Source organism: Mizuhopecten yessoensis, unplaced genomic scaffold (genome assembly GCF_002113885.1).
Source record: "Mizuhopecten yessoensis strain PY_sf001 unplaced genomic scaffold, ASM211388v2 scaffold1951, whole genome shotgun sequence".
Lineage (NCBI taxonomy): Eukaryota > Metazoa > Mollusca > Bivalvia > Pectinida > Pectinidae > Mizuhopecten > Mizuhopecten yessoensis.
In genome coordinates this window covers 261,452-281,602 of record NW_018404303.1, presented here as the reverse complement: position 1 = coordinate 281,602, position 20,151 = coordinate 261,452, and the positions used below count along the sequence as shown (strand labels likewise).

The 20,151-nt window shown below is 35.4% G+C and overlaps 1 protein-coding gene across 3 annotated transcripts in view; it reads left to right on the top strand.

Moving 5' to 3' along the window:
* Positions 1–683: 683 nt before the first annotated feature.
* The window catches only part of LOC110443162, a 134,696-nt gene continuing 115,228 nt past the window's right edge, over positions 684–20,151 (top strand). For all 3 annotated transcript variants that reach the window (XM_021487221.1, XM_021487214.1, XM_021487206.1), the window contains exons 1-2: positions 684–877; positions 3,343–3,526. In XM_021487221.1, the coding sequence (XP_021342896.1) occupies positions 786–877; positions 3,343–3,526 (276 nt within the window). In that variant the 5' untranslated portion in view covers positions 684–785. The remainder of the gene's footprint in view (positions 878–3,342; positions 3,527–20,151) is intronic.

The following is a 20,151-nucleotide window of genomic DNA, read 5'->3' as shown; positions in this document are numbered from 1 at the left end:
GATACACAATTGATGCAAGTATAATCAACATAGCACTTGTAGTAGGCAAGATATAGATAAGAGCAATTCTTCTTAACCAGGTGCATGAACGAACGGACGGACCCCATTTCTATATCCCCGCTCAACGAGAAAAGACAAGCTTATGAACAAATTAATATCAGTCTTTAACCCACTTTCGTACACAATGGACAATATCTGTGTCTGTTTTCAATACCTTGTCTACCAGTTTCAACATTTCAATACCGATTAATATATGATATTGTAATGCATATTATCGGTATTAGTTCGTAACAATAAGATGTTTTAATCCTTACTTTCTCACTCAAGCATTGATTGCCTATCAATAGTGTTTTTCAAGTAAGTTTTCAAACCAATCTCATCCAAAGATATTTGCATACCAAACTAAATTTTGATGAAATGACCGATATTTTTACAAGTTCAGGTATAAAAACATTCTAACGAGAACATGGTCAACAATCGGATACATATAAATGTTCCAATAACATCTTCGTGTTGTCTCGTCTTTCTTCCTTTAAATAGTAACAGAAAAATAAACTAATATTAACAGAAATGTGTATAAACAGGTGCGTGTGAGAAACACGTGGCATTGTATACAAATTTAATTTCTGGCGGGAAAAGCCTTTAGCGAAATCACGTGACACGAAGTTTCCATCGTGGTTACTTCCAGGTCACATGATAAACAAAGCTGGTTGCAGGACCTTGGCAAGGTGCCCTGAAGGTGTTTCGTATATGAATGAATATTTTATGATGTCACAGACAACTCCATGATGGCATTGAAAACTACGACCCATCTTTCCAGCACGCTGCCACACGTTTTGAAAGAATATGTGCCGGATTATGAGCCCAAACACACAGCGTAGGTACCGAGCCCAACTGTTTACATGTCAACCATTGACACATGCGCGTAACGGTCAGTTCACGTTGTAAGCATAACGATGATTAATGAATGAAATACGGCTGTAGTAAATATGTGTTTATGTTATAAGCATATATATAGCCAAATATAACAAGTCTGTGATATATTTTCGATGACAATTTAGATACAGGTAATATAAACTCGATGAACATTGTAGCTCATTACTTGTTGCTTTCATTGAGCTAAGGGAGATAACTCGGTGATCTTGCCCCATACAATACACACGCTATGGGACACGGGCATTGATCGCTTTACTTGTAATATTAAAAAATAGGGGTCTCCTTTTAGTATACCAGTTTCTGAGCACATCAGGTGAAATTCAATGGATAAACGGATTAGAGCAAACTTAAGCATTTCTTTCTTTACATTGTTTATCAACAGTATTAGTCTTCAATTTTTCCAGGAAAGTCAGTTTGCAATCACTTGCTTTGCAATCCTGTCGTTTCAATGAGCCATTTGTATAACAAACATGGTATAATACAGTGATACCACTAATGCTACAAATAGACAGAAATGTATCTCGAGAAACTGTCTACAACATTTAAAATTATTTGTGTCTATTACAATTTTGAATTTCATACACCAAAATGTTTTGTATATATCAATCAGTTTGCGCGCAGTAGATAACTGTTGAAGCTACGGATGACACCCATAGAAGTGTTAAATCTACTAATGGAAACAAAACAATTAGCAACATAAAACTGTATTTAAACATAAAAAGAACAAATATTTTTCAACTCGTTGCCATTTTATCTGCTGGAAGTATCCATCAAAATAATCATCAAAACATTTGTTTTCAAAATTGCCCATTTTTTTATTGACTTTATATGTCAACTTAAAGGAATTCATATAATTAAATAACTTTATTTCATCTTATTTATTTAGTAATAATAGAATCTGGTATTATTTTATTGTGTGGTTATTATTGGTTTTGTTTGATGGTACGTTAGTTTTCATTCTTTGTCCATTTAAAATTGATGAAAATTGGAAGTTCAGGCAAAACGAGATTAATATGACACTACTAGTAGTACTCTTGTACGTTTGACAGACTACAAAAAAGACGGTCATGAATGAAATGGATCAGTTTTTTCAGGAATTGGTTCATTTTGAGGAAGATTAAAAGTGTATATAATAAAAAAACTGCTAATTTCTGCTTGCTTTTTAATCTGTTATAAATTCTTACGTTGTTCAAAAGAACTTCAGGTAATTTTTTGTCGGTTAACAGACATTCTAACACGATTCCTTTGCAACATGTGTTTTGATTGGATATGGACCATGTTCTAATCTGCGATAGAATCATGATCAATCTTGTTAAGCTCCTCCCATCGCACTCAAGCCACGCCCTGTTTCTAAGCAAAACAATATGGCGTCAAGCAAGCCGCTTAGCGAAATCACACTGACGATAAAGCTAGCAGGTAACAACAGAAACGACCGATGAAATGTATTTGTTGAATGAACTAAAAAGTAAAAAGTAAACATTCCTTGTTCTTACCTCCATTTATTACTGAAACATTCGTTCCATCCGTGTGAAGGCATCTAGTTAGATCCGAAATCAAAGGAAACTTTTCACATGTGTCGAATGCATTTACACAAAACTCTTCACAAATCTATACAAATAATCACCGACTTTGTGGATAAGCACAGATTGGTATGCATACTGACATCCATGGAAATGTAAGAATTTGGTCAATAATAATCCAAATGTGTCATATAAACTTTGGTAACAGGATGTTCACGAACAATCCAAATATTCCGCCTCATTAACATACAGATCGAGCGCTCGCCAGTATGGGCGAGGCCAAATGACCGTCTTTTGAAAGCTTCTTTCTGATTCGTCAGTCTGCTGCAGAATGACACGTCGCCAGTTCAGGTCACAAAGTACTTAACTACGTACTTTTGTACAAGGCAATACAATGTTTCTAAACATATTAGCGTAATTTATTTGTTAAGGTGTGTTAGAATGGGGATAGTACGTTGTCTATACTGGCGATTAGAACATGAAATTTGGTTTAAACTCTCGACCTATTGGTCTTGAGTTCAAACCAAATTTCATGTTCTAATCGCCAGTATAGTCACTCAAAACAATGTACTATTCCCTAAATGGCCAAATGTCTAAAATGTCCTAGTGTACTGTCGAGCAGGTCACGTAGTAATGAGATAGTATACAGCTTGATAAAATTGCTGCGCGGAAATATAAAATGCGCAGAAACTTATGACTATATAGGCGATATAGGTACCTATCGTGAATAAGCTTTTTCTTTTGCATAGGATAAACTTATATTTACTTAGAATATAGAAGGAAGTCCCCTGTTATAACACATTATGACACTTTACTTTTTGGTGTTGACAGTACTATGCTATATAACCATCTGTGTTATTTCTTCTTTTTGAATTCTTTTATGCAGTCCTGCCAAACTTTTAACACAATCTGGATTAGAGTCTCCTACAAAGACTGACCAGTCACAGGGTCAACAGTCGAGTGGAGATCTGAGCAGGCAGCAGTCCCACCGTACCACCGTCCACACACGGACAGCCAGCCCATCACCTACTCAGTATGGCCGTAAAAAGAAGCAATTGAGTGATGCTGAGGTATGTAATGTTTAAACTCTAGGTGGAGGGGATATATTGCCTTGCTGCCTATGGAGGCATTTTGGCCCTATACCAATATATGCAGACTTTTGCGTGTAAACCTGCAGCATTTTACAAGGTAAACTATTGTGTTTTCACTTTGCGTGTAAACCTGCAGCATTTTACAAGGTAAACTATTGTGTTTTCACTTTGCGTGTAAACCTGCAGCATTTTACAAGGTAAACTATTGTGTTTTCACTTTGCGTGTAAACCTGCAGCATTTTACAAGGTAAACTATTGTGTTTTCACTTTGCGTGTAAACCTGCAGCATTTTACAAGGTAAACTATTGTGTTTTCACTTTGCGTGTAAACCTGCAGCATTTTACAAGGTAAACTATTGTGTTTTCACCTTATGGTGACATCTAATTAAGCTTCATTTAAATGTATATCTATTGCCTCAATAATGCTGATAATTTTACACAGTTAAGCATACAAATTGCGACTGCCACATCATTAGACGTTCATGTTTGGAGCTAATGTGTGTCCGATTCATGTGAAGCACTCCATAGTTGTTTGTGAAGAAAATCCCAAAATGTCTCGTTGTTTATTCATCTTTCAATTATTGAAAATATTTTCTAAATTAATAAGATTTATCCCATCTGTTGAACTGATTTTGCTGTAATGACAGTGACACAAGATCACATGACTTTCAGTTTTGCTTTCAATTTCCCAAGAATTTTAAAAGTAATGCATGAATTAAAATATTCTTGGTAATGAATTATGTTTGTTTTGTTATGAAATATCGTTTTGGTCTCGTGGGACTCTTTCTCCTCTGATCTTGCAAATTGCACTGTTATAAATACACCTATAGTTAGAAGCTTTTCTTATTGCGTGATGTTATATCCCGGCGCGTTCCATTTAGTTTCATGTATTTCCACTGTATGTGTTGCTCAGCGTCAAAGCCATTCCTATGCGCAGCATTTCTGCCTCTTAGATGTTTTAAATACGGGCCAAATATATGTTTTGCAGGAATCCCACAAGGACGCATCCAGTAATAAACACTGCCTAACATGTGTGCAGTAACATTTCTTTCTTTATTCCCAGATATGAATTCTGTTTATCATGTACCAGTATTTCAGCGATATTAATATTTTAGATCATTTCATCGCTATTGAAAGTGTTAAATCATTGATGTAGATCACACACCACCCTGTCTGTAGGTATTATGTAAATTTCTGTTCTTTCAAAAGAAGTTCACACACCTTGCAAGCACAACTCTTTCTGAACGGTTTGCCACAGTAAAAGTCCATCATATATGTTGATGTCCATGAAGAAAGGAGTTTGCAATCCAACAATTTTTCCAAGAGTTATGGCCCTTGAAACTTTGAATTTCTGCCTCAGAAACCTTGTTAGCACAACTCCTTTGAAATTATATATAGATTTATTTGTAACTTGGCACAGTGAAAGTGTATGGTATGCAGATGTATATGAAGAAAGGGATTTCTGATTTGTTTATTAGACACCCTGGAAACAAAGTCTGAATATGTAGATATAGATAGCAGGGGGTTGGATGTGGGAGGGGTGGGAGTTCCATCTTTGTGAGCTCCCTCACAATTTCTCTAGTTTCTTCACTTATTTCCTGACAAATGACAGTATAAGCCCAGTAACTCTGTGTCAACACACTACAACATATATTTACCATGTTCTCAAGATATCATTATGATTAGTTAAAAGAGCCTTACAGTGAATTAACATTTCAAAAACTTGGAACCAAATCTCAGAAATTAGGAAAAAGATTGTCGAGTATCAGAGGAACTTTCATCTGCTATAAAATGCTTGGAGTTTGAAAAAAAATTTATCTTTCAACTCGCTTCCCCTCGAAAATCCTTCAGAAATAGTGGTAGCACATGTGATTACATGATCTGAGGAAATGTAAGATGGACAGTTTTGAGTTTTATAATTGTTTTGATGAAAAATTCACACTTTATTGCTAGAATATCATCACAGTAAGGATCAACACAACATGTCTATTCTTAATTATTGCTGGGTTTTTCTGACTTTTTGTATAGGTCTGTTAGCAGCTTTATCAAATTCCAAATCTGCATTCCCTGTAAGAGTTATTTCCCTTAGATTGAAACACAACCTGTATTATTGATTTTATTCACAGTTTGAAATACAATATAAAATATGTAATGTAGAAAAACGTAATACATATCCTACTGTTGAATGCAGTCAGTAAACCCCTAAAAACACAAGAAGAATTCTAGACAGGCTGAATTGTTGAATGATATGTAACATATTAAAAATTAAAGTACCAAAGACTGGATATTGACAAAAAAAATTCTGCAGATAATTCTGTTTCCAAATCGTTGAATGCATCAACAAATAACCTTTTTTTTCTAATTTCAACTTCATGCATGCATATAGTAAACAGCAACATTTTAAATCACCCCAAAAATGATGACATCATAAGTTGATGTGTACATAGTAATTTTCCCTGGCTTCTTGTTTGTGGCATTGATAAACGTGTGTTTTATGGCTAACTGGGCCTTGCAGGACAAAAAGTGATGTTTCAGTTTGGTAAATCCAAACAAATGTTGACTATAGAGCTAAAATGTGTTGGAATCAATCAAGTGTGATGGGGCTGCCCAGAAATCAATGGATCCAGAACGGTACGCCATTGACGAAGCTTGACTGACATACACATCTCATTCCCATTCCAGTGTTGCAATATTGATCTTGCTGGTTCCATTATAGACTAGTACAAGCTATGTAGCTCCAGCTTCCGTCTCTTTAACCATCCCACCGCTGCCACCGATCAGCCCCTGGTACACACAGTATTACCAACCCCTGTCCGTTATAAACACTAGGCTGTAGATGCGCCATATGAATTACAATAGTCCTTCATGGATTGGCGCTAGCGTAATCACCATCCGTCGTCACTGGATACCAGATGACTCCATTTTAATTAACGGTATCATAGTTGTCCTGTTCGATTTATTATGAGAGTAAATTTATTTGAACAGTTTAGTATTGTGGCAAATAAAAAATACCAACACTGTCAGCACAGTCATGACATATAGTGCCAGCATAAAACTCATTGATCTGCGTGTAATAAAACGCTGCTCTATGATAGAACGGCCTCATTCCATCACTCTCAGGGACTATGTGTTCAGTTTGAAATATTTACTTTCACATCTCCAAATTTGTGATAGATACTGATGGTATCTATTGGACACATAATAATGTTCAAAACCAGTGTTATCAAAAAATAATAATAGAAGATACAGATTTGATTTATTTGAAAAATTACCCATGCCACAAATTTAAATTATTATGAAACAGTAAAAAACACATATGTATAATTGGTCCAATCAACCCATTTTTAATAACCATCTCTGTTTCTATTATATTTTTTTTTAAACCTCCAAGAAGATTAAATATTAAATATATTTTACACTCATAGATTTCAGCTAATAGATGCAGCTCATAGATTTCAGTCTTAATGTCAATGAATTGTCCAGTACTGCATTAAATTATGTAGAAACAGATTTTTTTGTTTTCTTCCAAACACTAAATTTCCTTCCGTATGTACTTAACTGAAATTAAGTAAATCTCATAATGTTAACCTTCCTTGTATAATTAAGTATCCCTGTCGCACTGCTTGTATAATTAAGGATCCCTGTCCCACTGTTTGTATTATTATGGATCCCTGTCCCCCTGTTTATATAATTAAGGATCCCTGTCCCACTGCTTATACAATTAAGGATCCCTGTCCCACTGCTTGTACAATTAAGTATCCCTGTCCCACTGTTTGTATAATTAAGGATGCCTGTCCCACTGCTTGTATAATTAAATTTCCCTATCCCACTGCTTGTATAATTAAGGATCCCTGTCCCACTGTTTGTATAATTAAGTATCCCTGTCCCATTGATTGGATAATTAAGTATCCCTGTCCCACTGTTTGTATAATTAAGAATCCCTGTCCCACTGTTTGTATAATTAAGCATCCCTGTCCCACTGTTTGTATAATTAAGAATCCCTGTCCCACTGTTTGTATAATTAAGGACCCCTATCCAACTACTTGTATAATTAAGGAACCCTGTCCCACTGCTTGTATAATTAAGGATCCCTGTCCCACTGTTTGTATAATTAAGAATCCCTGTCCCACTGTTTGTATAATTAAGCATCCCTGCCCCACTGTTTGTATAATTAAGTATCCCTGTCCCACTGATTGGATAATTAAGGATCCCTGTCCCACTGTTTGTATAATTAAGGATCCCTGTCCCACAGTTTGTATAATTAAGGACCCCTGTCCAACTACCTGTATAATTAAGGATCCCTGTCCCACTGCTTGTACAATTAAGTATCCCTGTCCCACTGTTTGTATAATTAAGCATCCCTGCCCCACTGTTTGTATAATTAAGTATCCCTGTCCCATTGATTGGATAATTAAGTATCCCTGTCCCACTGTTTGTATAATTAAGGATCCCTGTCCCACTGTTTGTATAATTAAGGATCCCTGTCCCACTGTTTGTATAATTAAGGATCCCTGTCCCACAGTTTGTATAATTAAGGACCCCTGTCCAACTACCTGTATAATTAAGGATCCCTGTCCCACTGCTTGTACAATTAAGGATGCCTGTCCCACTGTTTGTATAATTAAGTATCCCTGTCCCACAGTTTGTATAATTAGGGACCCCTGTCCAACTACCTGTATAATTAAGGATCCCTGTCCCACTGCTTGTATAATTAAGGATCCCTGTCCCACTGTTTGTATAATTAAGGATCCCTGTCCCACTGTTTGTATAATTAGGGATCCCTGTCCCACTGTTTGTATAATTAAGTATCCCTGTCCCACAGTTTGTATAATTAAGTATCCCTGTCCTACAGTTTGTATAATTAAGTATCCCTGTCCCACAGTTTGTATAATTCAGTATCCCTGTCCCACAGTTTGTATAATTAAGTATACCTGTCCCACTGCTTTTACAATTAAGGTTGCCTGTCCCACTGTTTGTATAATTAAGTATCCCTGTTCCACTGTTTGTATAATTAAGTATCCCTGTCCCACTGCTTGTATAATTAAGTATCCCTGTCCCACTGTTTGTATAATTAAGTATTCCTGTCCCACAGTTTGTATAATTAAGTATCCCTGTCCTACAGTTTGTATAATTAAGTATCCCTGTCCCACAGTTTGTATAATTCAGTATCCCTGTCCCACAGTTTGTATAATTAAGTATCCCTGTCCAACAGTTTGTATAATTAAGGATGCCTGTCCCACTGTTTGTATAATTAAGTATCCCTGTCCCTCTGTTTGTATAATTAAGTATCCCTGTCCCACAGTTTGTATAATTAAGTATACCTGTCCCACTGCTTTTACAATTAAGGTTGCCTGTCCCACTGTTTGTATAATTAAGTATCCCTGTTCCACTGTTTGTATAATTAAGTATCCCTGTCCCACAGTTTGTATAATTAAGTATACCTGTCCCACTGCTTTTACAATTAAGGTTGCCTGTCCCACTGTTTGTATAATTAAGTATCCCTGTCCCTCTGTTTGTATAATTAAGGATGCCTGTCCCACAGTTTGTATAATTAAGTATCCCTGTCCAACAGTTTGTATAATTAAGGATGCCTGTCCCACTGTTTGTATAATTAAGTATCCCTGTTCCACTGTTTGTATAATTAAGTATCCCTGTCCCACTGCTTGTATAATTAAGTATCCCTGTCCCACTGTTTGTATTATTATGGATCCCTGTCCCTCTGTTTATATAATTAAGGATCCCTGTCCCACTGTTTGTATTATTATGGATCCCTGTCCCTCTGTTTATATAATTAAGGATCCCTGTCCCACTGTTTGTATAGTTAAGGATCCCTGTCCCACTGTTTGTATAATTAGGGATCCCTGTCCCACTGTTTGTATAATTAGGGATCCCTGTCCCACTGTTTGTATAATTAGGGATCCCTGTCCCACTGTTTGTATAATTAAGTAACCCTGTCCCACAGTTTGTATAATTAAGTATCCCTGTCCCACAGTTTGTATAATTAAGGATCCCTGTCCCACTGCTTGTACAATTAAGTATCCCTGTCCCACTGTTTGTATAATTAAGTATCCCTGTCCCACTGTTTGTATAATTAAGGAGTCCTTTCCCCACTACATTGTTGTTTGTCATATATGTGGTAAACTCCCTTACTTTCCTTTTGGATATAACTGCAGCAAAGCTGGACCAGGACATTTTCGTTTACCAAGTTTATCTCAATATACTTGCTTGTATAGTGCAATATCAAAGCAATCAGAAGTTTGTATTCCAGTCTAGCCCGCTGAACTTTTACACTCAGAACACTTTTGTTGATTATGTTTTCTTTATTTTATCTTTAATTAAAGTCCTGCAAGTTATGGATTTCTTTAAAAAAAGATTTATCAAAGCTATAGTCATGCCATAAGAACTGGTTTCAAATGTGTAGTTACTGTTTCTGGTAGTGGTACGGGGATCCTTAATACCAGAAATCCCTGTTTTACATGCATTTGGTACTTCCTGTTCACAGAGAGGTGACTTTTAAGGTTATAGATAAGGAAAGTGGTATTTACATATTTTTAGCTCACCTGGCCCGAAGGGCCAAGTGAGCTTATCCCATGGTGCAACATCTGTCGTCTGTCGTCCGGCGTCCGGCGTCCGGCGTCCGGCGTCCGTCAACTTTTTCCTATAAAATGCTACTTGTCCTGAATGGCTCAGAGGATTTTGACCAAATTTGGTCAGGAGCATCATTGGCCAAAGGGTTCTCAGTTTTGTATAAACGGAGGGTATAACCCCCCTGGGGGCAGAGGGGCGGGGCCAAATAGGGGGGAAATAGGTAAATCTTTAAAAATCTTCTTCTTCTCAACCAATAGAAGGATTTTGACCAAATTTGTCCTAGAGCATCTTTGGACAAAGGAGACTCAAGTTTGTATAAACGGAGGGGGTGGGCCTTCTGGCGGCATAGGAGCGGGGCCCAATAGGGGAAATAGAGGATTTTTTTTCTCCTACTATACAAGTGAAGGGATTTAAACCAAATGCAGTCTGAAGCATGCTTAGGGAGAAAAGAATCAATTTTGTTTAAACTGAGGTGTGTGGATTCCCCTTCTTTGGGGAGATTAGTGGGGCCCATTAGGGGAAATAGAGGAAAACATTAAAGATCCTTCTCCTTCTGTACTGTTGAAGGGATTTTAACCTAACCAAACTTGTTTTAGAGAATCTTTGGGCAAAGGGAATTGAATATTTATAAATGGAAGATGCAACTTTGTTACTTGTACTCCTTTGATAAACCTGAATGGTACTCAGCAGGTTTTAAATTGAAAAATAAAATACCAGGTGAGCTATTAAGGCCCCTGGGCCTCTTGTTATTGTCATTTATTCCAGAATATCTACATTGTTTAAACTGGCTTGATAAGAATATTTCAGGGGATGTAAAAGTGAATGGTACCTGGAATTGTTAGCTGAACAATAATGTAGTGACACAATTAAAACGTTTCGATTAGATGACGCCGTGTGACACGTGTGATTTACGTTTTATTCCACAGGGAAATATGAATACTTTACAATAGGTTTAACATGCCAGTCAGGATGAGTAATTACTCTAGAGTTGTGTCCTCTCCAACATTTCATGAATATAATATACATGTTATTAAACATTTACAGGAGTATTCTTCTTCACCATTGTTATATTGTAATAGTATTCTAGACATGTGTTGTATCCTTGTCAAGTATCAGGGCCCAGCTTGTTCAGGACATGTGTTGTATCCTTGTCAAGTATCAGGGCCCAGCTTGTTCAGGACATGTGTTGTATCCTTGTCAAGTATCAGGGCCCAGCTTGTTCAGGACATGAAACGGCTAAGGCAGCTGATACTTCTGTGCAGCATGCATTGTCCGTCGGTCCGTCCGTCGGTCCGTCTGCTCGTCTGTCTGTCGGTCTGTCTGTCAACTTTTCCTTTAAAATCAAAATGGTCTGGCATCACATAAAAGGAGGGAATAGCCCATCTGGGGCAAGGAAGGGTCCAATTTTCATCTTGATCCTTTGGTGAACAGGATAAAATGTGTGTAAATGTTGGCCGTGGCCCTCCTAGGTTTAGAGGGGAAGGGCTCAATAGGGGAAATAGAGGCAAGTCTTTAAATTTCTACCCCTTTAAGATCAGTAAAATTTTGTCAGGAGTGTCTTTGGGCCTAGGAAGGAGACTCCATTTTGTAACAACTGAGGGTGTGGTGATACCCATCCCCCTTCCGTGGGGCAGAGGAGCAGGGCAATCAGTGTATAGCTTGACTATCCTACTCCTTCAGTACTGATAAAGAAGGTTTGGCATTCTTGGGTAGGAGTGATGGGGCTAAAAATGGAAATTTAGGGCATTTTTCTTCAGAAACCTATTCCTACTGTAAATAGCTGTGAGGATTGAAACTGACTTTGGTGAGATTCTGTGGCCTTGTGGAGAGAGATTACATTCAGGGTGTACAGCTCTACCACTTAAAACTGACTTTGGTGAGATTCTGTGGCCTTGAGGAGAGAGATTACATTCAGGGTGTACAGCTGCACCACTTAAAACTGACTTTGGTGAGATTCTGTGGCCTTGAGGAGAGAGATTACATTCAGGGTGTACAGCTGCACCACTTGAAACTGATTGATATCCTCACTATTTGTATTCACCCTATAACTGTATAAATGGTTGCTGAGCATGAAGAAATTGTGCTACCAGGATTAGCTCCGCGGTCCAACCTTGCCTCAGGGAACTTAGTTCCTGTCATAAAATGGAAACAGTTGAAATCTCCACTGATAACCATATTTGCAGTTATTAGGCATAAAGAGATAAATACACTCATGTTACCAAAATTGGCCCAGTCCCTAGGGGCTTATTCCCTGGGTCATTACTTGCCAATGGTCGGAACTCCCACTATAACCACATACCTGCTTGCTTGGCATGAACACATGAATGAAATGATGATATCAGGATCAATCCCCGAGGACTTAGTTTGGCCCTATATGGTTAGTCTCATGGTCCCAACTATGTACATGTCTTAGATCCTATGCAACATCAATCTTTTGTCAATGAGATGGTATACAAAGGATAGCGTATCTTTCCCTAAGGACTGAAGGGCCAATGGCCCTAAAAATGGTAATTTTAGCTTTAAAGTCTAAATCTATATTGCTTTGTTTTATATTGTGAATGCAAAAAGAAATAAAATGAAGTTTATGTTAAAAACCTGCTTCTGTAGACCAAATGATCATACACATAATAACATATCACAACCAAAATATCTATGAATCAATCTTGGGACCATGAATTAGACGCTATATAAAGGAAATGTGTTTTTCCTATTGTTGCTGAGAGTTGGAGCCCCAAATGGGGAAGTGTGAATCACAATATATTGTAATGCTTTAAATAATATTTCACTGTGCTTGCTTAAATATCCATTTAAGTGATAAACCAGTTTCTATTTATCTTTCTAACAAACCTTCGCTACACCAAGCAATAAACAGATAATTTGACTAAATTGTACTATATAAATAAAAATGACAATGAAAACATGAGATGCTATATGGGAGATTAATTGCCCCCCCCCCCCCTGCCTCACAATACAAGTGAACCACCCCCCCTCTCATTTTCCTGCTCCTGTGTTGCTTTTCTTAAGCCCCTTGTGAGCTTAAGCCTCCAGTATTTGATTTAGTATTTAGTCATTATTTTATTGTTTCAGCAGTAAACATACCTTTTTTTCTATAATAAATTGGATGTTTCCGTTTTTGTGCATTAGAGCATAACACATGTATTTGAATACTGTAAACTGTTATATCGACTGTGACTTCACTACGGGTGACCATCAATTCCCCTTGACCCTGCTTGCCAGTGTATTTACACAGAGAATTAATGAGCACGTTTATTAGAGAATCCGCGGCGTGCATTGTCGGTAGAGACCCAGTCATGTAGAACTCCAATTGAAACAGAACATACGCTTCATTATGTAGCGTGTTCATACAAGTCATTTTTTTAGCCATTCACAAGAGAGTACCTGGCCGCCTAGCATTGGTTATGTATCTCGGGACTGGCTAGATCACACAGAATTATTCAACGAATGGGAAACACACCAGAGTTTTGTAGTAATAGGATCGTACCAATGTTGCTAAATATTACATTAGAAAGGTGTGAAACTTTTCACTAAAGCCAAGTATAACACATATTTCTGTTTACTCTTTGGTTAGATAGACAGAATATTTCATGTTGAATTTAGTTTAAATATATTTTTTCATAAAGACAACTCATGTACATCAATGTACACAAAAAAGTTAAGCAATGAAATTTAGAAATAAAAAGTACTTCTATTGATTTTCCTCATTGGATTTTTTTTTTTCGTAGAGACTTCAAATAATCTGTTTCTATTATTCAAGTATCTGTCAGTCTTTAACCAAAATACACAATGGAAGAATGGCTTTCAGTTAACTATATTCAAACCTTGACATTGACTCACATACAACTATAAGATCAACTTGTCAAACAAGCGAACAAATAAAACTTGTCAAACGATGAATTTACAAGTGGTTTGAGTGATGGTACAGCTGTTTCTTAAGTAATACTGTTATTGTAAATCGCATTTAATGTTACAACTGTGTTGTAAGTCACATTTAATGTTACAACTGTGTTGTAAGTTGTATGATTATATAATGATACAACAGTTTGAAAGTTGTATTCAATTTTACAACTGTTTTGTTAGGAGCTTTGTTTATGGATGGGTAAGGCAATGTAAACTTTATATTGCAACTTATTACAATATATAAGGGATTATTGTATACTTTTTTCTTGTATTTGTAGAAATTCTGTGTAAAATCAGTGACAGTTCAGGAAGTTGCTATGATCAATTTTAGAAGTAATCACACCAAGAAACCTTAAATTTCATGATCTACAAATTTTAACTTTATTTTTATACAATTATTTCATAACTGTACTTAAGATCTCTAAACATTACTTGAAAAATAATTGCAATATATTGCCTTTTTAAATTGTATTTCAATATAATACATATCTTGCCAGAAACTTTTACAGTGTATTAATATTTCAATATATATAAATTACAATCCTTAGTTGAGTTTTCATTTGACTGATCCTTGAGTATTGTTACAGGAATTTTAACCAAATTCTTTATCAACAGTAAGCATTCAAGGGTCAAGGGGTTTCAATGTGTTATAAACGAAGGAGTTGTCCAGCCCCAATAGTGTGTGTCCAGCCCCAGTAGTGTGTGTCAAGCCCCAGAAGTGTGTGTCCAGCCCCAGTAGTGTTTGTCCAGCCCCAGTAGTGTGTGTCCAGCCCCAGTAGTGTGTGTCCAGCCCCAGTAGTGTGTCCAGCCCCAGTAGTGTGTGTCCAGCCCCAGCAGTGTGTGTCCAGCCCCAGTAGTGTGTGTCCAGCCCCAGTAGTGTCCAGCCCCAGTAGTGTGAACATCAGAGCCATCTCTACCTAGGTCGTGGATGTAGCTTTATCAGGATATTATAGGTACAGAATAGTTGTGGCACATTATCAGATATTTTTTAACATCTACTGATTTCATTAGATTTTATATGTATAAAACACAGTTTTAATGCAAGGAATTGAAGTACAAGTGTATCAGGTAAAATACTAGCTAACTAAGACGTCAAATAGAGCTGCCCAATGTCGAGTCAACCCCAAACCTGACTCTATTAAATTTTCTTTCAAGTAAATGTTAATTTTTTGTCGAATACTTGCTTTTCACATTCAGATATTTTTACATGCTGTTTTAAACTATGAACCCAGAGATTTAGATTAAAAAAATAAGCTGTATAATAACTTTTCTGGCCATGGCAGACTTTCATACCATTACTATTTGGTAATAATTTTGTTGAACTATACACGTAAAAAGATACAACTTTTGTTGGAGTTGGTCCCCAATCATTTGGTAATATTTTGAATTATACATGACGTTGAGCATCGGAAACAGTCCCTCGATCAATAGATTCTAGTTATACATAATTACAAAGTAGGCCTTGTAGCCCCAGAAATGTTTCTCCAGGCCTATTCAAACTCATATAAAAGAATAAAAATTGATTTTTTTATGGTAAATTTACTTTTTGAGTAAAACTGGTGTGGTGGTAGTCTGTGGGCGTTTTTGTTCTGTATTCTAATAGTAATTTGGCGTCTTTGTCAGTGTGTCAATGGTACACTGTCTAAGGATTCATTTTTTCTTGAATATCTGTTATAATCTTTAATAAGAAATATGACAGTAACATAAATAGTAACATGCAAACACAGATATGTACAAAGTAGAAAACAAATTAACATACAGACATAGATATGTACAAAGTAAAAAAACAAATTAACATACAGACATAGATATGTACAAAGTAGAAAACAAATTTACATACAAACACAGATATGTACAAAGTAGAAAACAAATTAACATACAGACATAGATATGTACAAAGTAGAAAACAAATTTACATACAGACATAGATATGTACAAAGTAGATTTTTTTTTTACATACAGACATAGATATGTTCAAAGATATATAGACAAAGAAAAACACATGAACATAGTGACAAACATACAAACATAACATATAAATATGGTAACAAATAATTACAAAGTAACATACAAACACACTAACAAACATACATAGGTTCATACAAACATAGTTAACGTAGTTACATACAAACAAACATAGTTAAATACAAAGAAACAAATTTATTTACTTACATATACAGCAACACACAATCACAGATACAAACATAGCAACATAGAAATATAGTAACATTTACATACATGTATATTTGAATACAGGTTGAGCCACACAAAAACAAATAGTAGCAAAGAAACATAGTTACATAATATACATATTTATATACATACAAACATACGTAGTAACATAATATACATCTTAATATACATACACACATACATAGTAACATAGTATACATATTTATATACATGCAAACTTACATAGTAACATAATACACATATTTATATACATAGGAACATACATAGTTACATGTAATCATATTAACATATAAACTTAGTAACAATAAATATGGTAACAAATAATTACACACTAACAAACATACATAGGTTCATACAAACATAGTTAACGTAGTTACATACAAACAAACATAGTTAAATACAAAGAAACAAATTTATTTACTTACATATACAGCAACACACAATCACAGATACAAACATAGCAACATAGAAATATAGTAACATTTACATACATGTATATTTGAATACAGGTTGAGCCACACAAAATCAAATAGTAGCAAAGAAACATAGTTACATAATATACATATTTATATACATACCAACATACATAGTAACATAAGAACACAGTAACAAACATGCATGGTAACACACAAACAAAGTAACATACAAACATAGTAACAAATAAACATAGTTACATAATATACATAGTTACAAAAAAAGAAACAAGTATATTTGTATACAGGTTTAGCAACACAAACACAAAGATACATTGTTATATACAAACATAGTAACAAACATACATAGTAACATTGAAACATATTAACAAACTTAAATGTACATAGTAACATTCAAACATAGTTACGTTTAAACATAGAGTAACATAATATAGTAACATACAAACATATATAGTAACATATAATGTAGTTACATAAAAAATGCAATATACATGTAGATACATGCACAGATGAAAACATACAAAATAGCAAACATTACATATTTACATACAGACATAGCAAAACACAAACATAGATACAGACAAAGCAGCATACAAACATAGTAACAAACCCAGTAACATACAAACATAGTAACAAACCCAGTAACATACAGACATAGTGACACACTCAGTAACATACAAATATGGTAACAAACCCAGTAACATACAAACATAGTAACACACTCAGTAACATACAAACATGGTAACAAACCCAGTAACATACAAACATAGTAACAAACCCAGTAACATACAAACATAGTAACAAACCCAGTAACATACAAACATAGTAACAAACCCAGTAACATAAAACATAGTAACACACCCAGTAACATACAAACATAGATACAAAGCAGCATACAAACATAGTAACACAACCAGTAGCATACATAGTAACATACAAACATAGTAACAAACCCAGTAACATACAAACATAGTAACACACCCAGTAAGATTAAAACAGTAACAAACCCAGTAACACACAAACATAGTAACAAACCCAGTAACATACAAACATAGTAACAAACCCAGTAACACACAAACATAGTAACATACAAATATAGTAACAAACCCAGTAACATCCAAACATAGCAGCATACAAACATAGTAACACACCCAGTAACATACAAACATAGTAACAAACCCAGTAACATACAAACATAGTAACAAACCCAGTAACATACAAACATAGTAACACACCCAGTAACATACAAACATAGTAACACACCCAGTAACATACAAACATAGTAACACACCCAGTAACATACAAACATAGTAACACACCCAGTAACATACAAACATAGTAACACACCCAGTAACATACAAACATAGTAACACACCCAGTAACATACAAACATAGTAACACACCCAGTAACATACAAACATAGTAACACACCCAGTAACATACAAACATAGTAACACACCCAGTAACATACAAACATAGTAACACACCCAGTAACATACAAACATAGTAACACACCCAGTAACATACAAACATAGTAACACACCCAGTAACATACAAACATAGTAACACACCCAGTAACATACAAACATAGTAACACACCCAGTAACATACAAACATAGTAACACACCCAGTAACATACAAACATAGTAACACACCCAGTAACATACAAACATAGTAACACACCCAGTAACATACAAACATAGTAACACACCCAGTAACATACAAACATAGTAACACACCCAGTAACATACAAACATAGTAACACACCCAGTAACATACAAACATAGTAACACATCCAGTAACATACAAACATAGTAACACACCCAGTAACATACAAACATAGTAACACACCCAGTAACATACAAACATAGTAACACACCCAGTAACATACAAACATAGTAACACACCCAGTAACATACAAACATAGTAACACACCCAGTAACATACAAACATAGTAACACACCCAGTAACATACAAACATAGTAACACACCCAGTAACATACAAACATAGTAACACACCCAGTAACATACAAACATAGTAACACACCCAGTAACATACAAACATAGTAACACACCCAGTAACATACAAACATAGTAACACACCCAGTAACATACAAACATAGTAACACACCCAGTAACATACAAACATAGTAACACACCCAGTAACATACAAACATAGTAACACACCCAGTAACATACAAACATAGTAACACACCCAGTAACATACAAACATAGTAACACACCCAGTAACATACAAACATAGTAACACACCCAGTAACATACAAACATAGTAACACATCCAGTAACATACAAACATAGTAACACACCCAGTAACATACAAACATAGTAACACACCCAGTAACATACAAACATAGTAACACACCCAGTAACATACAAACATAGTAACACACCCAGTAACATACAAACATAGTAACACACCCAGTAACATACAAACATAGTAACACACCCAGTAACATACAAACATAGTAACACACCCAGTAACATACAAACATAGTAACACACCCAGTAACATACAAACATAGTAACACACCCAGTAACATACAAACATAGTAACACACCCAGTAACATACAAACATAGTAACACACCCAGTAACATACAAACATAGTAACACACCCAGTAACATACAAACATAGTAACACACCCAGTAACATACAAACATAGTAACACACCCAGTAACATACAAACATAGTAACACACCCAGTAACATACAAACATAGTAACACACCCAGTAACATACAAACATAGTAACACAACCAGTAACATACAAAAATAGTAACAAACCCAGTAACATACAAAAATAGTAACAAACCCAGTAACATACAAACATAATAACACACCAAGTAACATACAAACATAGTAACACAACCAGTAACATACAAACATGGTAACACAACCAGTAACATACAAACATAGTAACACAACCAGTAACATACAAACATAGTAACACACCCAGTAACATACAAACATAGTAACACAACCAGTAACATACAAACATAGTAACACAACCAGTAACATACAAACATAGTAACACAACCAGTAACATACAAACATAGTAACACAACCAGTAACATACAAACATAGTAACACAACCAGTAACATACAAACATAGTAACACAACCAGTAACATACAAACATAGTAACACAACCAGTAACATACAAACATAGTAACACAACCAGTAACATACAAAAATAGTAACAAACCCAGTAACATACAAACATAGTAACACAACCAGTAACATACAAACATAGTTACACAACCAGTAACATACCAAAATAGTAACAAACCCAGTAACATACAAACATAGTAACACAACCAGTAACATACAAACATAGTAACACAACCAGTAACATACAAACATGGTTACACAACCAGTAACATACAAACATAGTAACATACCCAGTAACATACAAACATAGTAACAAACCCAGTAACATACAAACATAGTAACA